Source organism: Aphelocoma coerulescens, chromosome 9 (assembly GCF_041296385.1).
Source record: "Aphelocoma coerulescens isolate FSJ_1873_10779 chromosome 9, UR_Acoe_1.0, whole genome shotgun sequence".
NCBI classification, from domain to species: Eukaryota; Metazoa; Chordata; class Aves; order Passeriformes; family Corvidae; genus Aphelocoma; species Aphelocoma coerulescens.
The window spans coordinates 24,985,675-25,006,217 of NC_091023.1; the positions used below are offsets into that span (position 1 = coordinate 24,985,675).

Sequence of the window (20,543 nt, forward strand, 5' to 3'; positions counted from 1 at the left end):
AGGACAAGCACAATCTAAACCAAACATTTTCCTGGGATAACTTCCCAAAATGGAATTTTTTGAGCACAAAAATCAATGTCTGAGAGACCTACGCTGTTCAAAGCTGTTTGCACTGGAAGCAGTAACCTATATGGGGGAAACAAACAAAACAAAACAAACAAAAAAAAAAAACCAGATATGGGAAGAATTCCTTGTTTAAAGGAAATTTCCCATGGAGAACTGGTATTAGAATGAGTAGGATTGATCTCAAGGCTGGGCCTTCTCCGGGTTAAAATCTCCTCCAGCAAGAGGGTGGGATCTGTTCCATGGGTCACTCCTCCCAGAGCATCCCAAAACGCAGCTGCCTTCTCCAGAGGGAAACTTCAACCTCCCAAAGCCACTTGATTTTCCTCTGGAACATTTTGGAAGCAGTGATGGGAGCAACCCAGGCACTCCCAGCCATGGGAAGGGGATTCCCACCTGATAGCCCGGTGAAGGTGGGAGTATGGATGTGCTGGGATCTGCAGGTCAATAACAAATCCCAGTCATCCCCATTATCCCAGGAGATCTTTGCTTACCCAGAGCCCAGCGTGGCTGCAGCAATTTAATATTGGCCAGGGGACACAGCAGGAAACAGAGAGATGTGAAAACGTGACTCACCCAGGACTGGAGATCCTGCCCAGCCCTTGTTCTCCAAGCTGATTATTCCTTCACCTTCTAATTACTTGTCCCTGATCCCCAAATTCCACCCAGCCCCTCCCCCAGCTGGGTGCAGGCCAGATCCATCCTAACCCAGAACATTAATTAATATTGATATTGATATTTAGGAGGATAAGGTTGCTGATATATAATCCCAAATCCACTGTGTGCCACATATGAACAGATTCCTATAACAGGATTTCTCAGAAGGGGCCGTGGAACTCATTTGGCACAAAATTCCAAAGGAAATCACAGCACAAGGGAGGATCAGACCCGGTCACTGCTGCCACCAGTGTCCCACTCCTGCCTCGATGCAGTGCCACCAGTCCCCAAAACAGGAGCTGCTGGTGGCACCTAAAGCAAGTGGAGAGATAATCACCCACAAAGGGTTGTCACCCACACCCCACAGCGCTGATGGCTTTGTCCAGCCTGCCCTGCCATTAGATAAAAGGGTTCCTCTCTAATTTGTCAGGTTAAGTGCACTTTTGGCAGGAGACAGGATCACCACACACCAAATGAGCTGGGAACACAATTAGCAACCCAATAATCTCAGGTTTAGCCAGAGCATCACCCCTGCCCAGAATATTCTGCAAACTCCGACAAATTCCGTGCTCACCCTGGAAGTTTCCTTTCCATTAATCAAGACAGCCTCATCAGCCAGACAAGATCTGAAAAAACACATCCAGATCTCTCGCTGCTGGAAAATGAAAAGAGTTCCGGCTGTTGCTTTGTTGGGTTTGCAGGAACATCCTCAAGTCTGTTCAGGTAGGAGGTTTAGATTAGATTTTAGGGAGAAATTCATCCCTGGGAGGGTGGGCAGGCCCTGGCACAGGGTGCCCAGAGCAGCTGTGGCTGCCCCTGGATCCCTGGCAGTGCCCAAGGCCAGGTTGGACATTGGGGCTTGGAGCAGCCTGGGACAGTGGGAGGTGTCCCTGCCCGTGACAGAGGGAAGAACGGGATAGGATTTCATTTCCCTTTCAATTCAAACCATTCTGGAATTCTGGGATTCTATGAAACTGGATCTTCTTAGAAACCCTCTGGTGATCTGGGCTGGGAAGAGCCTGGCCTGTTGTAAAGTATTCCTGCAGGGGTGTGACAGAGCCCAAAGGCTCAGGAAATATTCCCAGACTCTATGAATGCCGTGTCGGCCTTTCTGGCAGGTGAGGGATTTTATTCCTGTCTCGTTTCCTGCAGGAGCCAAAGCCAAGGCTGGAATCCCCAGCAATCATTAACACAAATCCCCAGGGGCCAAACCAGGAAGGGAGCAGATCTTCCAGAGCAGCAGCCCCTGGGGAGATGAGGAAACAAACTCCCGTTTTTTTATCTACTTTATCCAGGTAATTTGGTCTGATTTTCACCATGACAGGCACAGGGCTTTTAGGGAAGGCTGAGGTTCAAGCAGGTGTGGAGCAGGAGGATGGTAACCTTGAGGAAGCTGGCAACCAAATGTAGTCGTGTTCCTCATCCTTTATTTTATAGGCCTGGTTTGAAGGCATTGGGAGGTTTGGGGGCTCCTTTCTTTGTGAAGAAGGGTCATCCTGCAGCTGGTAAACGCAAAGACTGTGTTTATAAATGGATTTATTTGATCACATGAAGTCTCTCCTTTCAAACCCTGGTCTGATTGAAAAGTTAATTCTTTATTTACTTTTTTGTTGTTGTTGTTCACTTTTTGTTCCTGTTTCATTAATTTCCTTTTCATTCCTTCCAAGGGACACGCCAGAGGCTTCTCCTGAGTCAGGGAAGGAAGTAGCAGGAGCAGGAAGGAGGCTCAGGGGGAAGCAGAGCCTTGCCTCCCTCAGCAGCAGCGCCTGATAAATCAAACCACAGCCTCCTTGAGATTAAACCCTGTCCTACTTCTCATAAAAGAACTGTTAATCCTGAATTCCATCGCTTCTGACTTGGGGAGGTTCTTCCCTCTGGAAACACCAGCAGGGCTTGGCAGGGCCCCTGCAGCCCTGTCTTGTCTCGAGGCAAACAAGACTTGATTATCAGCAAACCTGAAATTCATTGTGAGGGAAATCTGAAATCCATTGTGAGGCAAATCCTTCTCCATTTGATAAGGCAGAGTGTGTCAGAGGCAAGTATGAGGGGTTTAAACACACACCGAACCTTCCTCTGGCTCAGTGCTGAGTGCACCTGGGGGTGAAGGCTCTGGAGCCCCAGGAGGGGCTGAGGGAGCTGGGAAAGGGGCTCAGCCTGGAGCAAAGGAGGCTCAGGGGGGCCCTTGTGGCTCTGCACAAGTCCCTGACAGGAGGGGGCAGCCGGGGTGGGGTCGGGCTCTGCTGCCAGGGATGAGGGAACAGTCTCAAGTTGTGCCAGGGACGGTTCAGTTTGGATTTTGAGAGCAATTCTTTCCTGGAAAGGGCTGTCCAGCGCTGGCACAGCTGCCCAAGCCACTGGTGGAGTGCCCATCCCTGGAGGGATTTAAAAGCTATGGGGATGTGGCACTTGAGGACAAGGTTTAGTGGTGGCTTTGGGAACATCTGGACTCGATGATCTTGGTGGTCTTTTCCAACCTAAATGATTCAATGATTCTGTGCCCATCAGAAGCAAGGCAGTAGCAGCTCATCAGGGTGCTGATGAGACTTGGGACAGTTATTTGTAACCTCTCTGTACAGAGCAGCCCCCTGGAAAACCCCAAATGGAGCTGTTGTGTGGAGCCCTGATAACCCAAAATGCTTTTGCCAGTATTTTTAGGGAATTCGGGGTGACACCCACCCACTGCTGATCCCTGGCAAAACCACTCGGACCACTTCAACCTGTGCCCACTCAGGGATTTCACCACCCCGAGTCATGCCCAGACACAACACAGAACTGCAGGACGGGCCGGAGCTCTGCTCCGAGCTAGAAAGGGACACAACGATCTGTACATTTAAAACAAAGCCTTTCCATGCGAATATTTTAGGATCAAAGGCTAAGCAAGCATCAGTTCCTCAGTCAACACCCATAAAAATAGCAGCGGCAGAAAGAGGCACTGTTGGGCTGGGAATGAAAGCATCACATCCTGATCGCCCCTTTGTCACCTGCGCAGCTCTGTTTGTGCAAGCGCCTTTTAAAGGTGTTCACCGAGGAAAGAGCAGTTTTAAAGCATCGTTACAATGTGTTCAAACAGGAAAAGAGCAGCTTTAATACCAGCTGTTACATCTGGCCCTCGAAACAGTTTGCGTTCCTTTGTGGCTGGAAGACACCGGTGGGTGCCAGAACAGCGACATTGTTTAGTGAGGGAGATTGTGCCTGGAATCCTGCTGCCCCAGGGGGAAATAGAAGAAAAAGCATTTCTGACACTTCTATTTCTCACTTAAACTGCAAGGTTTAGTTCTAAAGTAGCTGTTTGGTCGCGAGCAGGACACTAAATTAAGCTTTTTTCTCTCTGGGACAGAATCAACTACAGAAACCTGAGCCTTATGATTGGCAGGGTCATGTTATATTTCACAGGATTTCAAATAAAATCTGATAGGTCCTGGTCCATCCCTATCTCTCCTTTCTGGAAACCTCTCAACTGATACCTGGGGCTTCCTGATAAATGGTGAAATCATCCCCAATCCCCTCTCCTCCCGCTGGAACACCGCGCTGCAGCTTCAGCTCCTTCCCACTCATCCCTTGGAGCCAGGATGCTCGCAGGCACCTGCCGGCACCCTTGGCAGGATAAGAACCCTGCAGGGGTGTCTGTCGCGATGGAGGGGTGCGATATGAAGGGAGTCTGTCGCGATGGAGGGGTGCGATATGAAGCCGCTCCGTGCGGGGCAGCTCTGGCGCAGCCCCGCATCCCGCAGCGCGGCCGCCGAGCGCATGACGCCAGCGCCGGGAAAAGCCAGGGAAACACGGCGCTCCAGGGAAACAGCTGGCGTCCCGGAGGTGCCAGCCGGCTCCATCCCACGGGTTTCCCCGAGCCCGGCTCCGCTGCTCCTCCTCCCCCGCGCCCCGGCGCCGCAAGCCCGAGCGCAGCGGCTGCGGCAGCGGGCGGGGCGGAGGGACCGGCCCGGGGCCGCGGCCACAGGAGCGAGCGGGCGGGAGGTGAGGAGCGAGGGAGGAGGGAGGGAGGGAGGGAGGGAGAAAGGTGGGGATTTAAGCGCGGGCAGCGCCGGGCTGGGGAGCTGCGGTGCGGGGAGCGGAGGTGAGGGAGGCGCGGGGCCGCGGTGCGCTGCATCCCGGTGCGCTGCATCCCGGTGCGCTGCAGCCCGGTGTTCCCGCAGCCCGGTGTTCCCGCAGCCCGGTGTTCCCGCAGCCCGGTGCTCCCGGTGCCGGCGCTCATTCCCCGCTCAGCTCGGCTCGCCCAAGGGCATCGCGGCGGAGGCGCGTCCCGGAGCATCCCCAGGCAGGGGCCGCTGACCTTGGCGAGCGCGGCCGCTGCCACGGCGGGTCCCCGGCGGCTCGGTAAGGAGCGGGGGGAAGGCCGGGAGCGGGGCTGGCAGCCGCAGAACCTCCGAGGGTTGCTGTTCTGTGCCTTCCTCAAGGGAGCTGGTGGCGTTCCAGCCGGACCTGCAGCCTCCGGCGAGGGCTCTCTGGGTTTAAGGTGCCCATGCCCGTGGAAGGGGTGGAATGAGATGAGCTTTAAGGTCCCTTCCAAGCCAGACCATTCCGTGATCCTGTGACTTGTTGCTGCAGCCCTGCAGTCGGGGATTTCCAGATGGTTTGCCTTAGGGATTCCCTAAAAACGATTCAAACACCCAGGAGTGAAAAGGTTGCAGTAGGTGGGGGGTAGCAGAGGAGGGAAGGTGACTGTGCTGCTCACACCACTGTGCTGGGAATTCTCATTGCTGGCAGATTTTTGCTCTTTGGTTTTCTTAGAGTTGCTGGTGGCTGCCTTCAGTGGGAAGCAGGTGCAAGACCTGCCTTCCCTGTTGGATAAAGCTTGGATAATATGGAGGAGAATCCCTGCAATAAACGCTTAGACTCTGCTTACTCAGCACAAGGGACTTTGAGGACTGTGGATTTTAATGCTTTAGGAATTGGGATGCTTGGTTATCTTTCTCTCAAGAATATCACGAGTATGATACCAATAACTGTGTCTTGAGAGCAATCCCATGAGTCCTTGGAGGGATTTCTGGATGTTGCAGGTTCAGTGGAGAAAAGCAGGGAAGCTGTGCATGGAGCATGGATGTTATTCCAGCTGGGAGATGCTGAAACGCTGCCTGGGGAGCAGCTTGGGCCCATGGCAATGCCTGTCCCACCCCTCTGTGCCCCAAAAGCAGCCAGGACAGGAGGTGCAGTGCACAGCACCAGGACACAGCGCTCCAGCTGGCTGGGAGGCAGCTGGGGCTCCGCTCTGGGTCCTGCCAAGCCAGATTTTATGGAGCTTTTAATTTGTTTTATGGATATCAACAGCTTTGTGTGTGCAAACCTGTTTGCTCACAGGGAGGAAATGGCCTGCAAAGGAAGCTGTTCCTCGCTGCATAGATGGGGTTAAATCTGTGGAAAAAAGTGCATTTCCCTTTTTGTTTCTTATCTGTTGCAAGAATCTCACTCCATTTTTGCTTTTCCCCTTTGGGGCAGTGACTGGAGTGGTGCAACACTGCTTCCTTCCAGGAGATCTCAGGGGAGATGCACAAGCGTTTGGTCCCTGTGTTTCCCTAATACCTGTCATAGCTGTGACAATATTCACCTTCTCATGTTGCACACAACCCAAGGTGTTACCTTCAGCTGCCTCAGAAATGACTCAGAGCAAAGTAAAGCAGTCTGAATAAAATCAGGGCCACAACTGAAAGTAAATCTCTTTTTTTAGAGCCCAGACATCTCAGTTATTTTGTTTATAGCTTGATGTGTTTACACAACCTCCTGAACTGGAAAGCCTTCGAAGGATGTAGATCATGTCCCAAATCTCACAAGGAACTGAGGTTGGCCACCAGGAGCGAAGGCAAAACCCCTCTGAGATACTCCTGGAACAGTTCTTGGAGAACTCTCAGTTTTTAGGTGTTTGCAATTTAAACCTGGTGCTGGTCTCTAGTCCCAAATCTGGGGTTTTGGTTGGGAATGGTTTTGTTCAAAACCATGTTCCTCACACTGAAAATACAGGGAGAGCTTTCCCTGGGATCCAGTGTGCCATTTTCCCCATCTTCCTTGGCAGAGCTGCTCACCTGTTCTGCTCCAAGGTACAAATCCTGTCCCGGGGGAGGACCCAGAGCCCAAACCATGCCCAGCCCAGGGAAAGCTGGAAAGGAAGGGATCTGTACATAAACTGCAAGGAGCAGCTGGTTATGTAAGGAAACGACTGAGGAAACTTCAGGGGAGGGAGGAACAGGAAAATTGTTGAAAAATTAATTTGGCCTTGGAAGAAAATGGGACAGAGCTGCTCCAGGAATGCTGTTGTTACAGAGAAGCTGCATCTTCTCCTTTCTCTGTGCCTGACTAAGGATGAGATTGGGCACTGCTAAGTCAGCCAGGCTGCAAAGTTAGGGACAGTTGAGTTATTTAGGGCTGTGGCTTTGCTGGGAGCAGCCTCCAGGTGTCAGGGGCAGGAGAGGCATTAAATCAGTCTGAAGTTCAACTGCTTTCAACTGCTGTGCTGGTATTGAATGGTCAGAAGCCTCTCTCCAAATGAGATCCCTGTGGGTGCTGCAGATCAGGCTCTGCTTTCCTGAGGGTCAAAAACTTGTGGATGTCATTTAAAAGGACTTTCCACATCGTTTTAGGCCATCATAAACTCCATCTGTGTACTTAACCCAACTGAAGGAGCAAATTCAGCAATCCTCAGGCTGTTCTTCTATCCAGCTGGGGAGGCACACTGTGACAGGAATCCATGGGCTCCAGAATCCACGTGCTCCAGGCAGAGATGCAGCTGAATCACAGCACCAAACCCCAGTTTGGGAGCCCAGAACTGCTGCAGGAGGAGCACACACATGGATCTGAGCTCAGGTGGAGGTGAGGAAGTTGGGTTGGACTTTGTGCAGGTGTGGCCCTGCCACTCGAGGAGGGGTTTGAAGTTACCAGAGGCTACAGGAAGTCTTCCTGGACAGGGAGAGGTCCTGGGCCATGTGTGCATTACGGAACATTTGAAAGAACCAAAATAGCCCCTGTGTGCTCCCAGTGGGGCCAGCAGGAAGGAAGGCGGTGTTAAAGATTAGGAAGATGCTGGAGTTCATTCTCCTGTGTGAGGTAAAGCAGAAACAGGGCTGCAAACACCATTGCTCTTTATGCCTTACCCCTTCCACTCCTGGAAGATTTTTTTTCCAGCAAACCCCACTGGCGCAGTCAAAGCACGTTCACCCACACGCGGAGTGGCTGAGTCACGCACAGCAGTAAAACCTCCCCAGCTCAGGCCTTCATCCTGCTCTTGCACGGGGCATATGGATGGGATTGACATTTCCTGGAGCTCTGTAATGCATGGCCAAGGGTGCTGAGGCACTGATTCAGGGAGCTGAGGGAGAGAAACCAGGATTGCCTCACTCTGCTGTGCACTGCAGAATTCCAGGGATGGTTATTTATGAAATCTGCAAGTCAAGATGGTTTTTGAGGTGCATCCTTGAGTGCAGTGGGAGCTGTGCTGGGATTATTGCTGCTCTTCTCATTCCCATTCTGTCTGGAATCTCCTCCCTGGGAGAACAAGCTGGAGGGTTCGTTTAAAGATCCATGTGGGAGTGCTACAGGAACCTGCTTGCCAGGAGGGGAAGGCAGCTCTCCAGGCTGAGCTGCTGCTCCACGGCCACGCTCCGTGCGGGATCGGAGCCACAGGGATGCACCAGAGGAACAGGCTGAGGTGGAGTTCCCAGGAAATGCCAGGATTTGGACTCCCTGCACCAACTGCTGCCTCATCTCAATTTCTGCCCAACTGCTGATCCACTGCATTTCATTCCTTGTGCACAGTGCTTGGTGCTCACTGAATAAAACATGAAAGGAAATGCCTGATGAGCTGGGAATGGGAATGGGAATCCCTTCCTGGTTCTGTTTGCACTTGGCCTACGTGAAACCACTGGGCTCATCCCAGAATTATGCCAGCATTAGGAGGGACAAGATTGGTGCCCTGGATAAGTCAGGATATTCAGCAGAACAAACCCATTTAACACAGTGAAGTTACAGATAAGAACAGCTCCTCATAAATAACCTGCAGACAGGGTTTCTACTTCAATCCCAAGGGGGTGATTACCCATTTAGCTTCTAACATCCCAAATTATTTACAGATCAGACAACTTTAAATGAATTCTGGCACTTTGCCTGGTTGCACCTGCCCACATGTGGGTGCTCAGGGGTGGTGGGACTGAGACCCCTCAGGGGCTCGTGGGAGGAAGTTATTTAAGCTCCAGCACAAGAGGATTCCCTCAGGATGCTGCAAACCCCACCCAGTCTTGCTGCGGGGCTATCCCAGCCATTATTCAGCAAAGGGCCAATTTTTAGCCAATTAAATATTGCATTTTGGGGATGGATTGACTGTTTGCTGCTTTTATTTCTTACCTCGTCCCTCCTTTACATTTAAAGCAGCAGACACCACCTGTTGAATGATCATGAGGCCATTTCCAGCTCCAGGCTTTGTTTTTCCCCTCCAGACAAACTTTTCCCAAATATATGTTGGAAACCCTTTTCCCCTGTATGTGTAACTCGAGGAACCCTTCCTGCTGAGGGCATAAGGTGTTTTTCAAGCATACTTTGGAAACCAGTCTCTTCCAGTTCCCCTGCAAGAATGTTTCTTCCCACAGGAATTTCCCAGCAGGAGCTGTCCGGCCACGGGTCAGAGTTGCAGACTGATAATGGGAACAAAATTCTCCAAATCCCAGCTGCTCAGAGCAGGAATTACAGAGTAAAGGACCTAACACTGGCATCTTCCAGCTCCCAGCTAGCTCTGACCCCAGAAAATAAGGTCATTATTAAAGAAATTTGGGAGATTAGGCATGCTCTGAAATGAAACCTTGATATTTGGATGCTGGTTTATCTTTTGAGCTGCCCTAATCAGAGACATGTGTCAACAAGCAAGAAAATCAGGCAGCCACTTAAAACAGTAAAAGCTGCTTTACAGGTTTCTCTTCTTGCATTTTTTTTCCCCTTGGAAGTGGAATTGCTGAAAATAATCTGAATATTGCTTAATAGGAGCTGAATTCTCTTCATTTCCCTCATAGCTGGCTGTAACAGTCCCGTGGCCTCTGAACAGGAGGGCATTTTCCCAACACCACTGAATGTTTAAATTAAAAAATTTGTAGACAAATGAATGTTGAGTTAAAATTGCATAAGAACAAATTATCTCCTGCTCTGGAGTAGTGGGAACTGAGGAGTGAGTAACTCAGGGCCCTTTCAACTTGGAGTGCCAGCAGCGATCGAGTAAAACACAGTAATGGAAGTGAAGCCTCTCTAGGACCAATCCTGCTTAAAACACAGATTTTTAGCCTCCAAAGTTTGTGTAGTGATCTGCTATTCCCTTTGATTGCTGCTACAGTTCATTGGGGTGGTAAAGCTGCCACAGACCTCTGGAGCTGTGGGGTTTGGGGCTACTCCTTACTCCTCACACCGGGCCCAAATGCAAATTGTCCCTTCCCCAAGGGCTCTGTGTCACAGTGACCCGGGGGAGCCTTGTCTCTCACTGCCTCAGCAGCTGCTTTAAAATGGCTTTTCTGCCCTTCCCCTCCTGTGTTTTCCTTTATAAATTATGCAGCTGGAGTTGCGTTATCCCTCACAGCTCCCTGCTAACGGAGGCAGTCTCTGGCTGGATGAAAAGCAGGGGAAGTGTGTCAGTGGTGAGGGCACAGACTGTAATTTGCTGTTTGCCTTTTACTTATCCCAGCCTCCATCATTCATTAGGAGACCACAGAGCATCAAGGCATCGTGTTCCTCCTGGTGTTCCAGAGTGTCTGAGTGCCTGGGGATGGAATTACTGCCTTGCACTGGGAGCTGGGAGAATGAATCCAGGCTGTCCTGGAGCTGCATGGAAATGCAATCCCCAGGCTGGGAAAAGGGCTTTGGTTAAACCCAAAGGGCTGCTCATCAATTTAACTACCTCATCCTTTATTCATGTGTCCCTCCAAGTGCTGGTGGTGGGGCTGCAGCCTGGAATATCAATAAAATCAGCCTTGGGAATGTTTTTCCTGCCTTTGGCTGCTCTTTACACCAGCTGTGGGTGGAGATGCACAAGAGTCTGTGTACCTCTGCTCACTCCGAGCCTTAAACACCCCCAGCAGTGCTCCAGCCTTGCATCTTTTCCATGCAGGGTCAGGATAAGCAGGGATTTACCCACGGAAGGGATGAGTTTAACCAGCACAGCCCTAACCCCAGTGTAAATCCCATAACCCTGGAGAGTGTGAGAGGGCCCTTTTCCTTTTCCTTTTCCTTTTCCTTTTCCTTTTCCTTTTCCTTTTCCTTTTCCTTTTCCTTTCCCTTCCCCTTCCCCTTCCCCTTCCCCTTCCCCTTCCCCTTCCCCTTCCCCTTCTCCTTCTCCTTCTCCTTCTCCTTCTCCTTCTCCTTCTCCTCCTCCTTCCCACTGTACAGGAAAGGGCTTCACCTCCTCAGTGGGAAATGCTGCTCTTTTTGCAGAAAGTCTAAACAGAGTCACTTTTGCCTCTCAGGGAGTCCCAGTTTGCCAGCTGGGCCACTTCTATTGAAGGCTTTGCAGTATTTACAAGGCTTTAAAGCCTCTCTCTGGAGTTCTGCCTTAAAACAAATGATCTGAAAGGGTTCAGCTTCCATTCATGCCAGGCCAGAGAGCAGTAGTGCCTTTCTCCCCAGCCTGAACCCCTGTAAGGAAAGTTGGTCCCAGAGACAGCCACTGCTAGATTTAAAATGTTCATCTGTCCCCCAGAGAATTGTAGGAACTTTCTTGGTCTAGGAAATAGGGGGAGATAGAAGTGAAGGAAATGCTTAGGGAGAATTAGGGGAAAACTTGCCTTCCCTTTGGTAAATCCCCACATCCCCCCAGAAGAGAGCAGGAAACCACTGAATATTGTCATCTTTCTGACCAATATCAGTGGCCCATCATTATGTTAATCCCAGGCTGCAAATTTCCCAGTGCTACTTTAGGATTTGTTGCTTTGAGGGACAGCAAAGTTCTGTTGGCCCAAACTCACTACGAACACCAGACTGGAGGGATGGGATATGTCCAAGCCTCTTTGTTCCTGGCATTTTAGGCAGCACAAGTGTAGAACAAAATGGGACATTGGAAGGTTTTCCAGCAGGGAAATCTGCTGTATTCCCTGTGGACTGATCTGCTTGGAATGCCCTTAAACCCCAAAATAAAGGAATCCTTCTGTAAAGCCTTGCACAGTTTCTTATTGTTCAGTTTTCTCTAAATAGATGGTTTTAGCCTGCATTTAAAGATTGTTTAAAACACCAAAAAGCAATTTTACCAATGAACAGTGGAAGCAAACCCTATTTCCTCATTAATTCTTGCTCAGCCGTTCTCCTTTCCAAGTGGAGCCGGGAACAATGAATGCATAAAGGTATTATCCAAGAGGAATATCTTCCCTAGACTTGTAGTTTCCATTAAATACTCTTTTAATCTGTAACATTTTTCATTTCTTTGGAATGAGCTGAAAAAAATCCTTCTGCAATCAGAGATTACTTTTTTCTCCCTCTCTCTTTCATAACTTGTCTTTCCTTTATTCCCAGCAACTGCAGAACAATGAAAGTGGTTATCAAAAGTAAGCAGAGGAGTTGTTACAAAGCAGTTGTTTAATCTCATCTTTATTCCAGGGCATACGTGGAATTTATGGAACATTTATGGAAGCTGGCCCAAAGTCTTTCCTTTTAAATGCCTGTTTCTCTGATTTCCACAGGGAATGAATAGGAAAACACACTCACAATGTGGCAGTTGATAGACTCACAGGAAGGTTTGGGTTGGAAGGGAGTTTAATTATCCAGTTCCACCCCTGTCATGGGCTGGGACATCTTCCACTATCCCAGGTTGCTCCAAGCTGACCTTGGACACTTCCAGGGATGGAGCAGCCACAGCTTTTCTGGGAACTGGGAATGCCCAGCTCATGCAGCTCCAATAAGCAAGCAGCAGCTGCAGAACTCAACACTTTCCTTTGCTTCAGGGAGCTGGTTGGCACTGATGCCTTGGAAAATGAGTTTGTGTAGTGGTTCCATGGGATATCCCAGCTGTAATATCGATTTCCCTGTCATTCCAGGTCTCCTCCAACCCCCCTGGAGCTGAAGATGGACGTGAAGAGGGTGAAGGACTACCTCTACTGGCTGTACTACCAGTACCAGCTGGTGACGTGCAGCTACGTGCTGGAGCCCTGGGAGCAGTCCATGTTCCACACCATCACCGTCACCGTGGTGGCCATGGTGGTGTACACAGCCTACGTCTTCGTGCCCATCCACGTCCGCCTGGCCTTGGAATTCTTCTCCCAGATTTTCGGGGCCCAGCCCGAGAGCCCCGTGGTGAACTGAGCCGGCCGCAGCAGGGCCCAGCAGCTCTTGCAGCTTTGTGAAATTGTGTTAATGCTGAAGTTTGGCTCTTAGGAAAACCCTGCTTGCTTCACCACCGGGGCTGGAGAGCAGAGCGGGGCGCTGAGCACAGCCCCTCTTCCATAAACACTCTGGGAATGGGACACACGGCCTGGAATGGCACAGGATGCAAGCAGCTCCCGCTTCCAGCAGCCTCACTGAACCACTCTGGCAGAGACTGTTCTGGTGGCTCATCACACACAAAGTTCTATCGACACGGTCCAGTGGCCATGTTAGGGGATATTAAAAAATGAGGATATCCAGCAGGATTTGAGTGCTCATATCTGGCTGGTTACTGACTTCCAGGCTTTAATGGATGGGAGAGGAAATTGGAACAGAAAGCAACAGGAGGATGAACTTCGATCCAGCTTTTTTCACGCCTAAGTTTCTGCATCTGAGTTCAGATGGTCTAAAATATTTTCTTTTGGAAAAAAATGCTCCACCTCATCTTGCAGTTCAGTGAAGATGACAGGAAGAAGCAGCCCTGCTCTGCTCTGCTGCCTGCTCTGCCTGCTCTGCCGAAAATCAAGTTCTCTTCTTGCTGCTCCCACTCACCACGGCAGCAAAATCAGCACCGGGGGAAGAAAATCCAGAGTGGAAATAATATTTTAATACCTGCAGGGAAGGCTGAGTGCTTCAAGAGATCTCCTTTACAAAGAAGAAATTAGATTTATTACCATTGCCTGTGGGGAGGTTTTGGAACAATGGGAGGTTTGTTTGGTTTTCACTTTACACCTAAATCAAACGTGGATGCCTAATCATAAATTACAGCTGCACACTGCACGTCTCTACCAGCTGATGCTCCTGTTAGTAGAAGTGAGAGGTGCAAAATGTAAATAGCTTTCAAATGATGTTTGCACAGTTCTAGATTTACAAAAAAAAAAAACAACCTCTTAACTTCTCTCTCAAGCTGCAGTGGGCTCCTGCATGCTTCAAAGCACAAGTTTGTTTGGAAACGAAGACATGTGATGAAGGTTGCACAGATCTGAACATGTGTATGCAGTTTTTTCAGAAAAAAAAATAAAGTTTTATTCTTCAGAAATTACCTCTGGCTCCATGACTCAGCTCTTCCGTGCTTTCCAGTCATTCATAAATATTCTGGATGTGTGTGGGCCACGCTGGCACTGTGGCAGATGGATTATTTTGTGGTGAACGTTTCGGGGTGAGGTTTAAGCATCCTTTAAATGGACCCAGGGGTGAGCTGAGCCATTCATCCTCACTGGTGCTCCAGCCCAAGACCTCTCCCATTTCTGGAGGGAGAAAAAAGCCTCTGCTCTGCTTCAAATTAAGGCATTAACAAATAAATACCTGAGTGTGCTGAGGGCTCAGCTGAGAGGTTTAGGCTCCAATAGGAGCTGTCCTGACAGTTTATCACAGTGGGGAACCTGCAAATATGAGGTGCCAAGCTGTAATCACACTTCGGGACACGAACAGGGCATCACAGGAGGTGAGAAATGGCTAAACCTGTGACAAATCCTCTGAAAAGGGCCCGTAAAATAGACCAAAAGGTACAATCCCAACGCTGGAGGTGAAAAACTATTTACTCGGCCAGCTGGTATAAATTCTATCTCCAAAGATTCTGCTCATCTAGATAGTATGATGGTGTGAATGCCAGGGCACTTCCTCATCAGTCCTGTTTCCATTATTTTTTAATTCCTTAAAAAGTTGGTTTCTTCCCCATGACATCAAACACAACTTTTGGAGTTCAGGGAGAAGCAGGCTTTTACAGGAATGCAAAGGTTGGAGCTCCTATCTCCAGGAGCACACACCCGATGGAATATTGCTCTTTAAACATTTCATTTGGCAAACAGAGCACGGGGAGGGCTTTGTTCAGGATTTCCATTGCCCTCCCATGGTGGGATCCATGCAAAGCACTTCTCTTCCTTATTGTGCCTGTTCACTGTGTTAGGCTTTGGGAGGTGCAGGAAGCAGCAGGAAACAGCAGCAGGTGCTTTTGGGGGGGTCCCTGCAGCCTTAATTGAGTGGAAACTAATTTTTTGTGTGGATTCTTCAGCTTCTTGACTAAATTTTAAAGGTTTTAGGCAACAGGTATTTACTGGGAAGGAAAGAAACAGCTGCAAACAAACTCTGCTAAAAACCTTTTGAGATTTCCCCAGCCCTTTTCACTTCTCCTTGCTACCAGAAAAACTGGAATAACTCTCCCTACCTGATATTCCAAATCAGTGGGTTCCAGCAGGAGACTTCAGAGGATTTTTGGCACTCAGCAGGGAACAGAAGCATTTTTTTCCCCAGCTAAAAGAGAGAGGAGGTGAGATAACACTTTCGACAGCTTGAGACCACAGCACAGCTTAGGAAACTTCCAGCTCTGAATTCCTTTTCCCTGGGGACAAAACCATTCCTGGACAATGGGAAGAGGTTTCCATGGGGTCACAGCTGCACACTAAGGTGGGAGGGTGGAATTTTGGAGCTCCCAGTAACACCAGTATGCCCAGTACGTGGGTGACAGCTCTGTTGTGAAGGATATGATGTAAGGCTCTTTATAAAACACTCTTTTCTCCTGCTTCATTATTGCTCCATGTTAATTGTAGTTAATTGCTCCACTGTGCTAATTGTGGCGCAGGCTGAGCACAGCAGCTGGAAGTTTTCATACCAAAAAGAAGCCAAATGAACAGAGCAAACAGAACCAATAATCCAGCAGTGAAAACTGGAACAAAAGCAGAACAGGAGATGATCCAATTCCAGCTGCATTGACCCTGAAAGTACAAATGCCCCATTAATTTAAGGGATGGGAAATGTTGGGGCTCAGCTGGCCAGCACCATACACCTCTTGTTTAAAACTCATTTTCTTAATTTCATCTAATCAGAGCTCACATTTATCCTGCCATAAAGGTTTCCTGGCCAATTTCATGGATCACCTCCCAAATCCATTACTGAGGGCCACAACACATCCACGTGCCCAGACCATGAACTTCCAGAACTTTCCTCCCGAGGCCCCTGCGGCAGATTTTACCCAAAACTATTAAAAACACATTCCCAAGGACCTTTCCCTCTGTGCTGTTCCCCAGGGAACACAGGGATCAGGATCACCACCAGTGCCCCTGCATGTCTGAGTGTTCCATTTACACAGAGTTCCAGGAAAAATTCCCGTGCTTATGAAAGTTTGGAACCTTAAAACAAGTTCATTTTTCTTCTTAAGGTTTTCTCATTGTCGTGATTCAGCCATAATTTAGAATTCTTAATTTGAATGCTCCACTTCTAAATTTAATTCCCTGATTATTTGGACGTTGGGGAAAAAATCCACACAACTACTTAAGCCATGGTAAAAGAAGCCCAGCAGGTGTAGAAGAGTCAGCAGAAGCACATGAACAGCAAATTACACTTGTGGAGCACCAGCGAGAGCCAAAATTGGGACAATTCTCACAGATGAATTGCTGCACCCCAGGGCACAGACGTGGACAAGTGGCCACGTGCCAGGCTGAGCACTGAAATTAAAGCAGAAAAGGCTGATTTGCAAATGAAATATTACTGAACGTGGAATAACTTCCTCTTAATCACACAGAATCATCAATATTCAGCACTGCCACAAAAGCAGCGCTGTCCTCTCACCCCTACCCAAATAATTTCAATTATTTTTTCCTCAAATACCAAACAACAGCTGTATCCTGAAATCCTACCACAAACTGAAAAACTGGGAAGTCGGGAGCAAAGCTGGACTCCTCCTAAAGTGCAGATGCTCATCTCCTACAGCCCCATCAAACCACCCAAAGCAGCCCTGCTGCAAACTTGTTGCAGTCAAGGGAATCAAGGGAGCTGAAATTAGTGAAATGTTCTGGGAAAATAATCCCAGGAAACTGAAAATTCAGTGTTTGTGAGCTGACAGAGGAGGTCTGATGCCTCCTGAGGTGCTCCAGAGGCTGGATCTGAGCTTGTCCCACTACACCACCAGGAAAAGACAAGAGGAAATGGGCTCCTCTTCACTCTGTCCTTACACACAGAAGGAAAACGCAGCCTGCACTAAACAAAGCCCCTTGGTTCAAAGCCTGATCGACTTTGTCCTTCACAGCCTGTCAAATAAGCAATCTTTTGCCTGAATTGGAGGAGCCCAAATCCTGAGAATATCTCCAGGCAACTTCCATGGAAACTCCCTGGCTGGAAGGCTCTGATTCACGGGTGGAGGTAAGAATTAACTCCAAGAATTCCCACTTGTCATCATCCCTGCCTGCCCCACCCTTATTTCAGCAGTTGCTCCATCAGGACAGGTAAGAGCTGATAAACTCTGCTGATCCTGGGGTTTCAGTACAGCCAGGATAACCAAGGCCTCCTTTTTGTTGGATTAAGGAGCTCCAAGCTCAAAATAGGCTATGGAAATTGCTTTCTGTGGCTTAATATAAATTATAGCCCTCCTCAATTGCCAGCACGCATTAGTCTGGGTTTAAAAGTGGAATTAAAACCATGCACACAAACCCTTTGCATCAAAGTAAGGATCTCAGTGCTGGAATGTGCTCAGGTAAGAGGAAAAAGTCAGGAACCAGGACAAAGAGGAGAGGGGAAATATCCACACGATGGAAAATAGGGTAAATTTGACAAATCCATACAAAAAAACCCAGATTCTGCTTTTCTTACAATGACTGAGCAAAGAGGGAGGAAATGAAGGTAAATTGTGGCAGGGTCAGGAACAGATCCATTGTCAGCCAGGGTGCTGGTCCCGTTACTTTTCCTGGCAGCTCCTATCTTTGCTTTGTAATCATGGAGTGGATCAGAAATACCTCTTTATTTCAAGGTCATACTCATGGATGAGTTACACTCTGTGAATTTTTAGGAGCTGTAGGTACTAAAAAAATGAACAGGAGGAGAAAGCGCAGGTAAAATGTTCCTCGTGGAGAATGTGACACGGAACAAGTGAGGCCAGGCTCAGGATAAAGCAGCCCGACATGGAAAGGGCTGGAATGGGATTGCAGCACTGTAATTAAAGATGGGGAGCAGCAGCCTCGCCCATCAGGCTGGCAGAGGAAAGGGCTGCCATCAGTTCCTTGCGTTTTCCACAGCCACCAGTTGCACAAGAGCAAAGCCTCACTGAGGCACTAATTATCTGCCAAACACACAGAGATTGAGTGATTTATGAAGGAACAGCTCAAAAAAAGATGCTGCAAACTAACTCAACACATCCAGCTCTGGACACGATGATGCCTTGCTCAGGGAAAGTTTGGGACACGTCTGGTATTTCACTCCAGGTAAATAATACATCCCAAGAAGTTTTCTCCACACACTTTTGGTTTCCCTTTCCAATATTTCTCCCCTTGTGAGAATTGAAGGTGAACTCAAGTGGAATCAGACTGATACTGAGGTGTGGGTACCTCCACCCAGCTGTCTGTGCTGCCTCAGGCTTGCTGTGGAGATGCATCAAAAAATTCCAGTTTGCTGCCTGTGCCCAAACCTTCCACAGCTGGCTACAGGTGCCTCCTGTGCTATCCAATAATCTGAGCTAACTGGAATCCAAATTTTGGCTAATTTTGGTATCCAAAAGCTCTTCCTTATCACTGATGTATTTTAGTGGCACCAAAATACCTCAGAGCCCCACACCCAGTGCAGTATCATTTTTTAATTTGGAATTGGATATTAGGAGAAATCCTTCCCTGGGAGGGTGGGAGGCTCTGGCACAGGTTGCCCAGAGAAACGGTGGTTGATCCATCCCTGCAAGTGTCCAAGGCCAGGTTGGATGAGGCTTGGAGCACTCTGGGATAGTGGAAGGTGTCCCTGTGGCAGGGGGCGGCACTGGGTGATTTTCAAGGTCCCTTCCAACCCAAACCATTCCTCTCCAATCGCCTCCATCCATCCATCCAGGACTCAGACACTGAGACAGCCCCTTGCAGCAGCCCTGGCTCCATGGCCTCTTTTCCCCAAGAAATCTTCCATTGCCAAAGGAGCATCACTGGGATCATCTTTCCTACAAGCACAGATATTCCTAAATAAATAATGAGCTGCAGCACTGGGATCAGCTTGGGAAGCTTCCACTCCCTTGGCCATACAGTGAGTCCTGGTTTTGCAATGCTCTGGCTGAGCAAGACCTGCACAGGCACCTTTTCCCAGGGATGTGTCAGAGCTCCGTGTGCCTGTGCCAACAAGGTGGGAACGGTGGGAAGAGAGATCCATCCCACGACAATTGTGACATCTTCCCCCCGGGAACTTATCTCGCTGAATAATTGTAAAATGCAAGTACCATCAGAGAGGACTGGAGCAAGCAAAATGAAACAGTGAATAATTAAGAAGAAGGAGTTAATTGTCATTTCATTTAGTAAATTCCATTTATTTCAGCACATCCTAGGTTACCACTGGGAAGATGCTTAATGCTGCAATGTCCCAGTGATCTGGTGACGTCCTGGGTGGACAGAGTGTCCCTGTCCTCCTCATCCTCCTCCCACTCCTCCTTTTTCCATGTTTTCCTTCCCTGACTGTTTAAGCAATCTTCATTCACTGAACTGAATTTTTGGCATTTTCCCTGGTTTTGTCTCCAGCCAGCCAGAGTGAGGCAAGGGAAGTCAGGAAAGTGAAGTCTAGGAAATGTCAACTCTACCCATAATTTCTATGTACAGCTTTTGAACAGGCATAATGTGCAATATTTTTACCTGCATTTTGCTCTTCTCACACTCTCTCATCAGAGAACTCAAAGTGAAAATGTAAATTCTGTGAAAAATACACTCATTTTCCTGATCACAGAATTACAGAGTCATTGAGGTTGGAAAAGATCTCCAAGATCATCAAGTCCAACCTTCAACCCACTAAACCATATCCCGAAGTGCCACATCCAGTGTTGTTTGAACACTCCAGGGATGTGACCCCACCACTACCCTGGGCAGTCCATTCCAAAGCTCAACCACTCCTTCAGTGAAGGAGTTCTTCCCAATATCCACCTGAACCTCTCCTGATTTCCACACTCGACGCTGGTGTGGACCCTCTCCCAGCAGCTCTCAGCTCACCCCACCCTCTCACCAGGATTCCTTTAATGGGACGAGATGTTTTATCTGGGACACGAAAGATTACCAAAGGCAAGAGGAAAGCAAACAGCTCCTGTACAATCATCCTCAGATCCTTCTCGTGTTCTGATGAGCAAATATTTACCTTTTTAAAACAATTATTTCTTAGTCTGAGGTTCAGGCCTAGTGCAGCCTGGTAACAAACACACCAGGACTAAAGCAACACCTCCTGGCTCCTGTCCATGCTTTTCCTTAAAGTGAAACCTTTGCCGTGGCTGTCCTTGGTTATCAAGGAAGATTAGGCCGTGATGTTTGAGTTATCACCGAAGGATTTTCCCTTGCAATACCCACAAGGTCCAATTTCATAGAATCCCAGAATGGTTTGGGTTGGAAGGGAAATTAAGTCCTCTCCCATCCTATCCCTGCCATGGGCAGGGAGACCTCCCACTATCCCAGGCTGCTCCAAGCCCCATCCAACCTGGCCTTGGACACTTCCATGGGATCCAGGGGCAGCCACAACTTCTCTGGGCACCCTGTGCCAGGGCCTCACAGGGAACAATTTCTCCCTCA

At 48.9% G+C, this 20,543-nt stretch overlaps 1 protein-coding gene across 2 annotated transcripts; it reads left to right on the top strand.

The window, feature by feature from the left end:
* Positions 1–4,628: 4,628 nt before the first annotated feature.
* Positions 4,629–13,527, top strand: SPTSSB (serine palmitoyltransferase small subunit B). Of its 2 annotated transcripts, none has more exons than XM_069024166.1 (2): positions 4,629–4,692; positions 12,720–13,527. In XM_069024166.1, exon 2 carries the CDS (start codon positions 12,748–12,750, stop codon positions 12,982–12,984), a length of 237 nt encoding a protein of 78 aa, XP_068880267.1. In that variant the 5' UTR covers positions 4,629–4,692; positions 12,720–12,747; the 3' UTR covers positions 12,985–13,527. The 2 variants fall into 2 exon arrangements, with proteins under 2 accessions (XP_068880267.1, XP_068880266.1); XM_069024165.1 differs by lacking the exon at positions 4,629–4,692 and adding an exon at positions 4,778–5,052.
* The last annotated feature ends 7,016 nt before the right edge of the window (positions 13,528–20,543 follow it).

What these genes read in the sequence shown, in the direction of transcription:
- SPTSSB (XM_069024166.1), top strand. Translation starts at nt 12,748, where the DNA reads ATGGACGTGAAGAGGGTGAAGGACTACCTCTACTGGCTGTACTACCAG.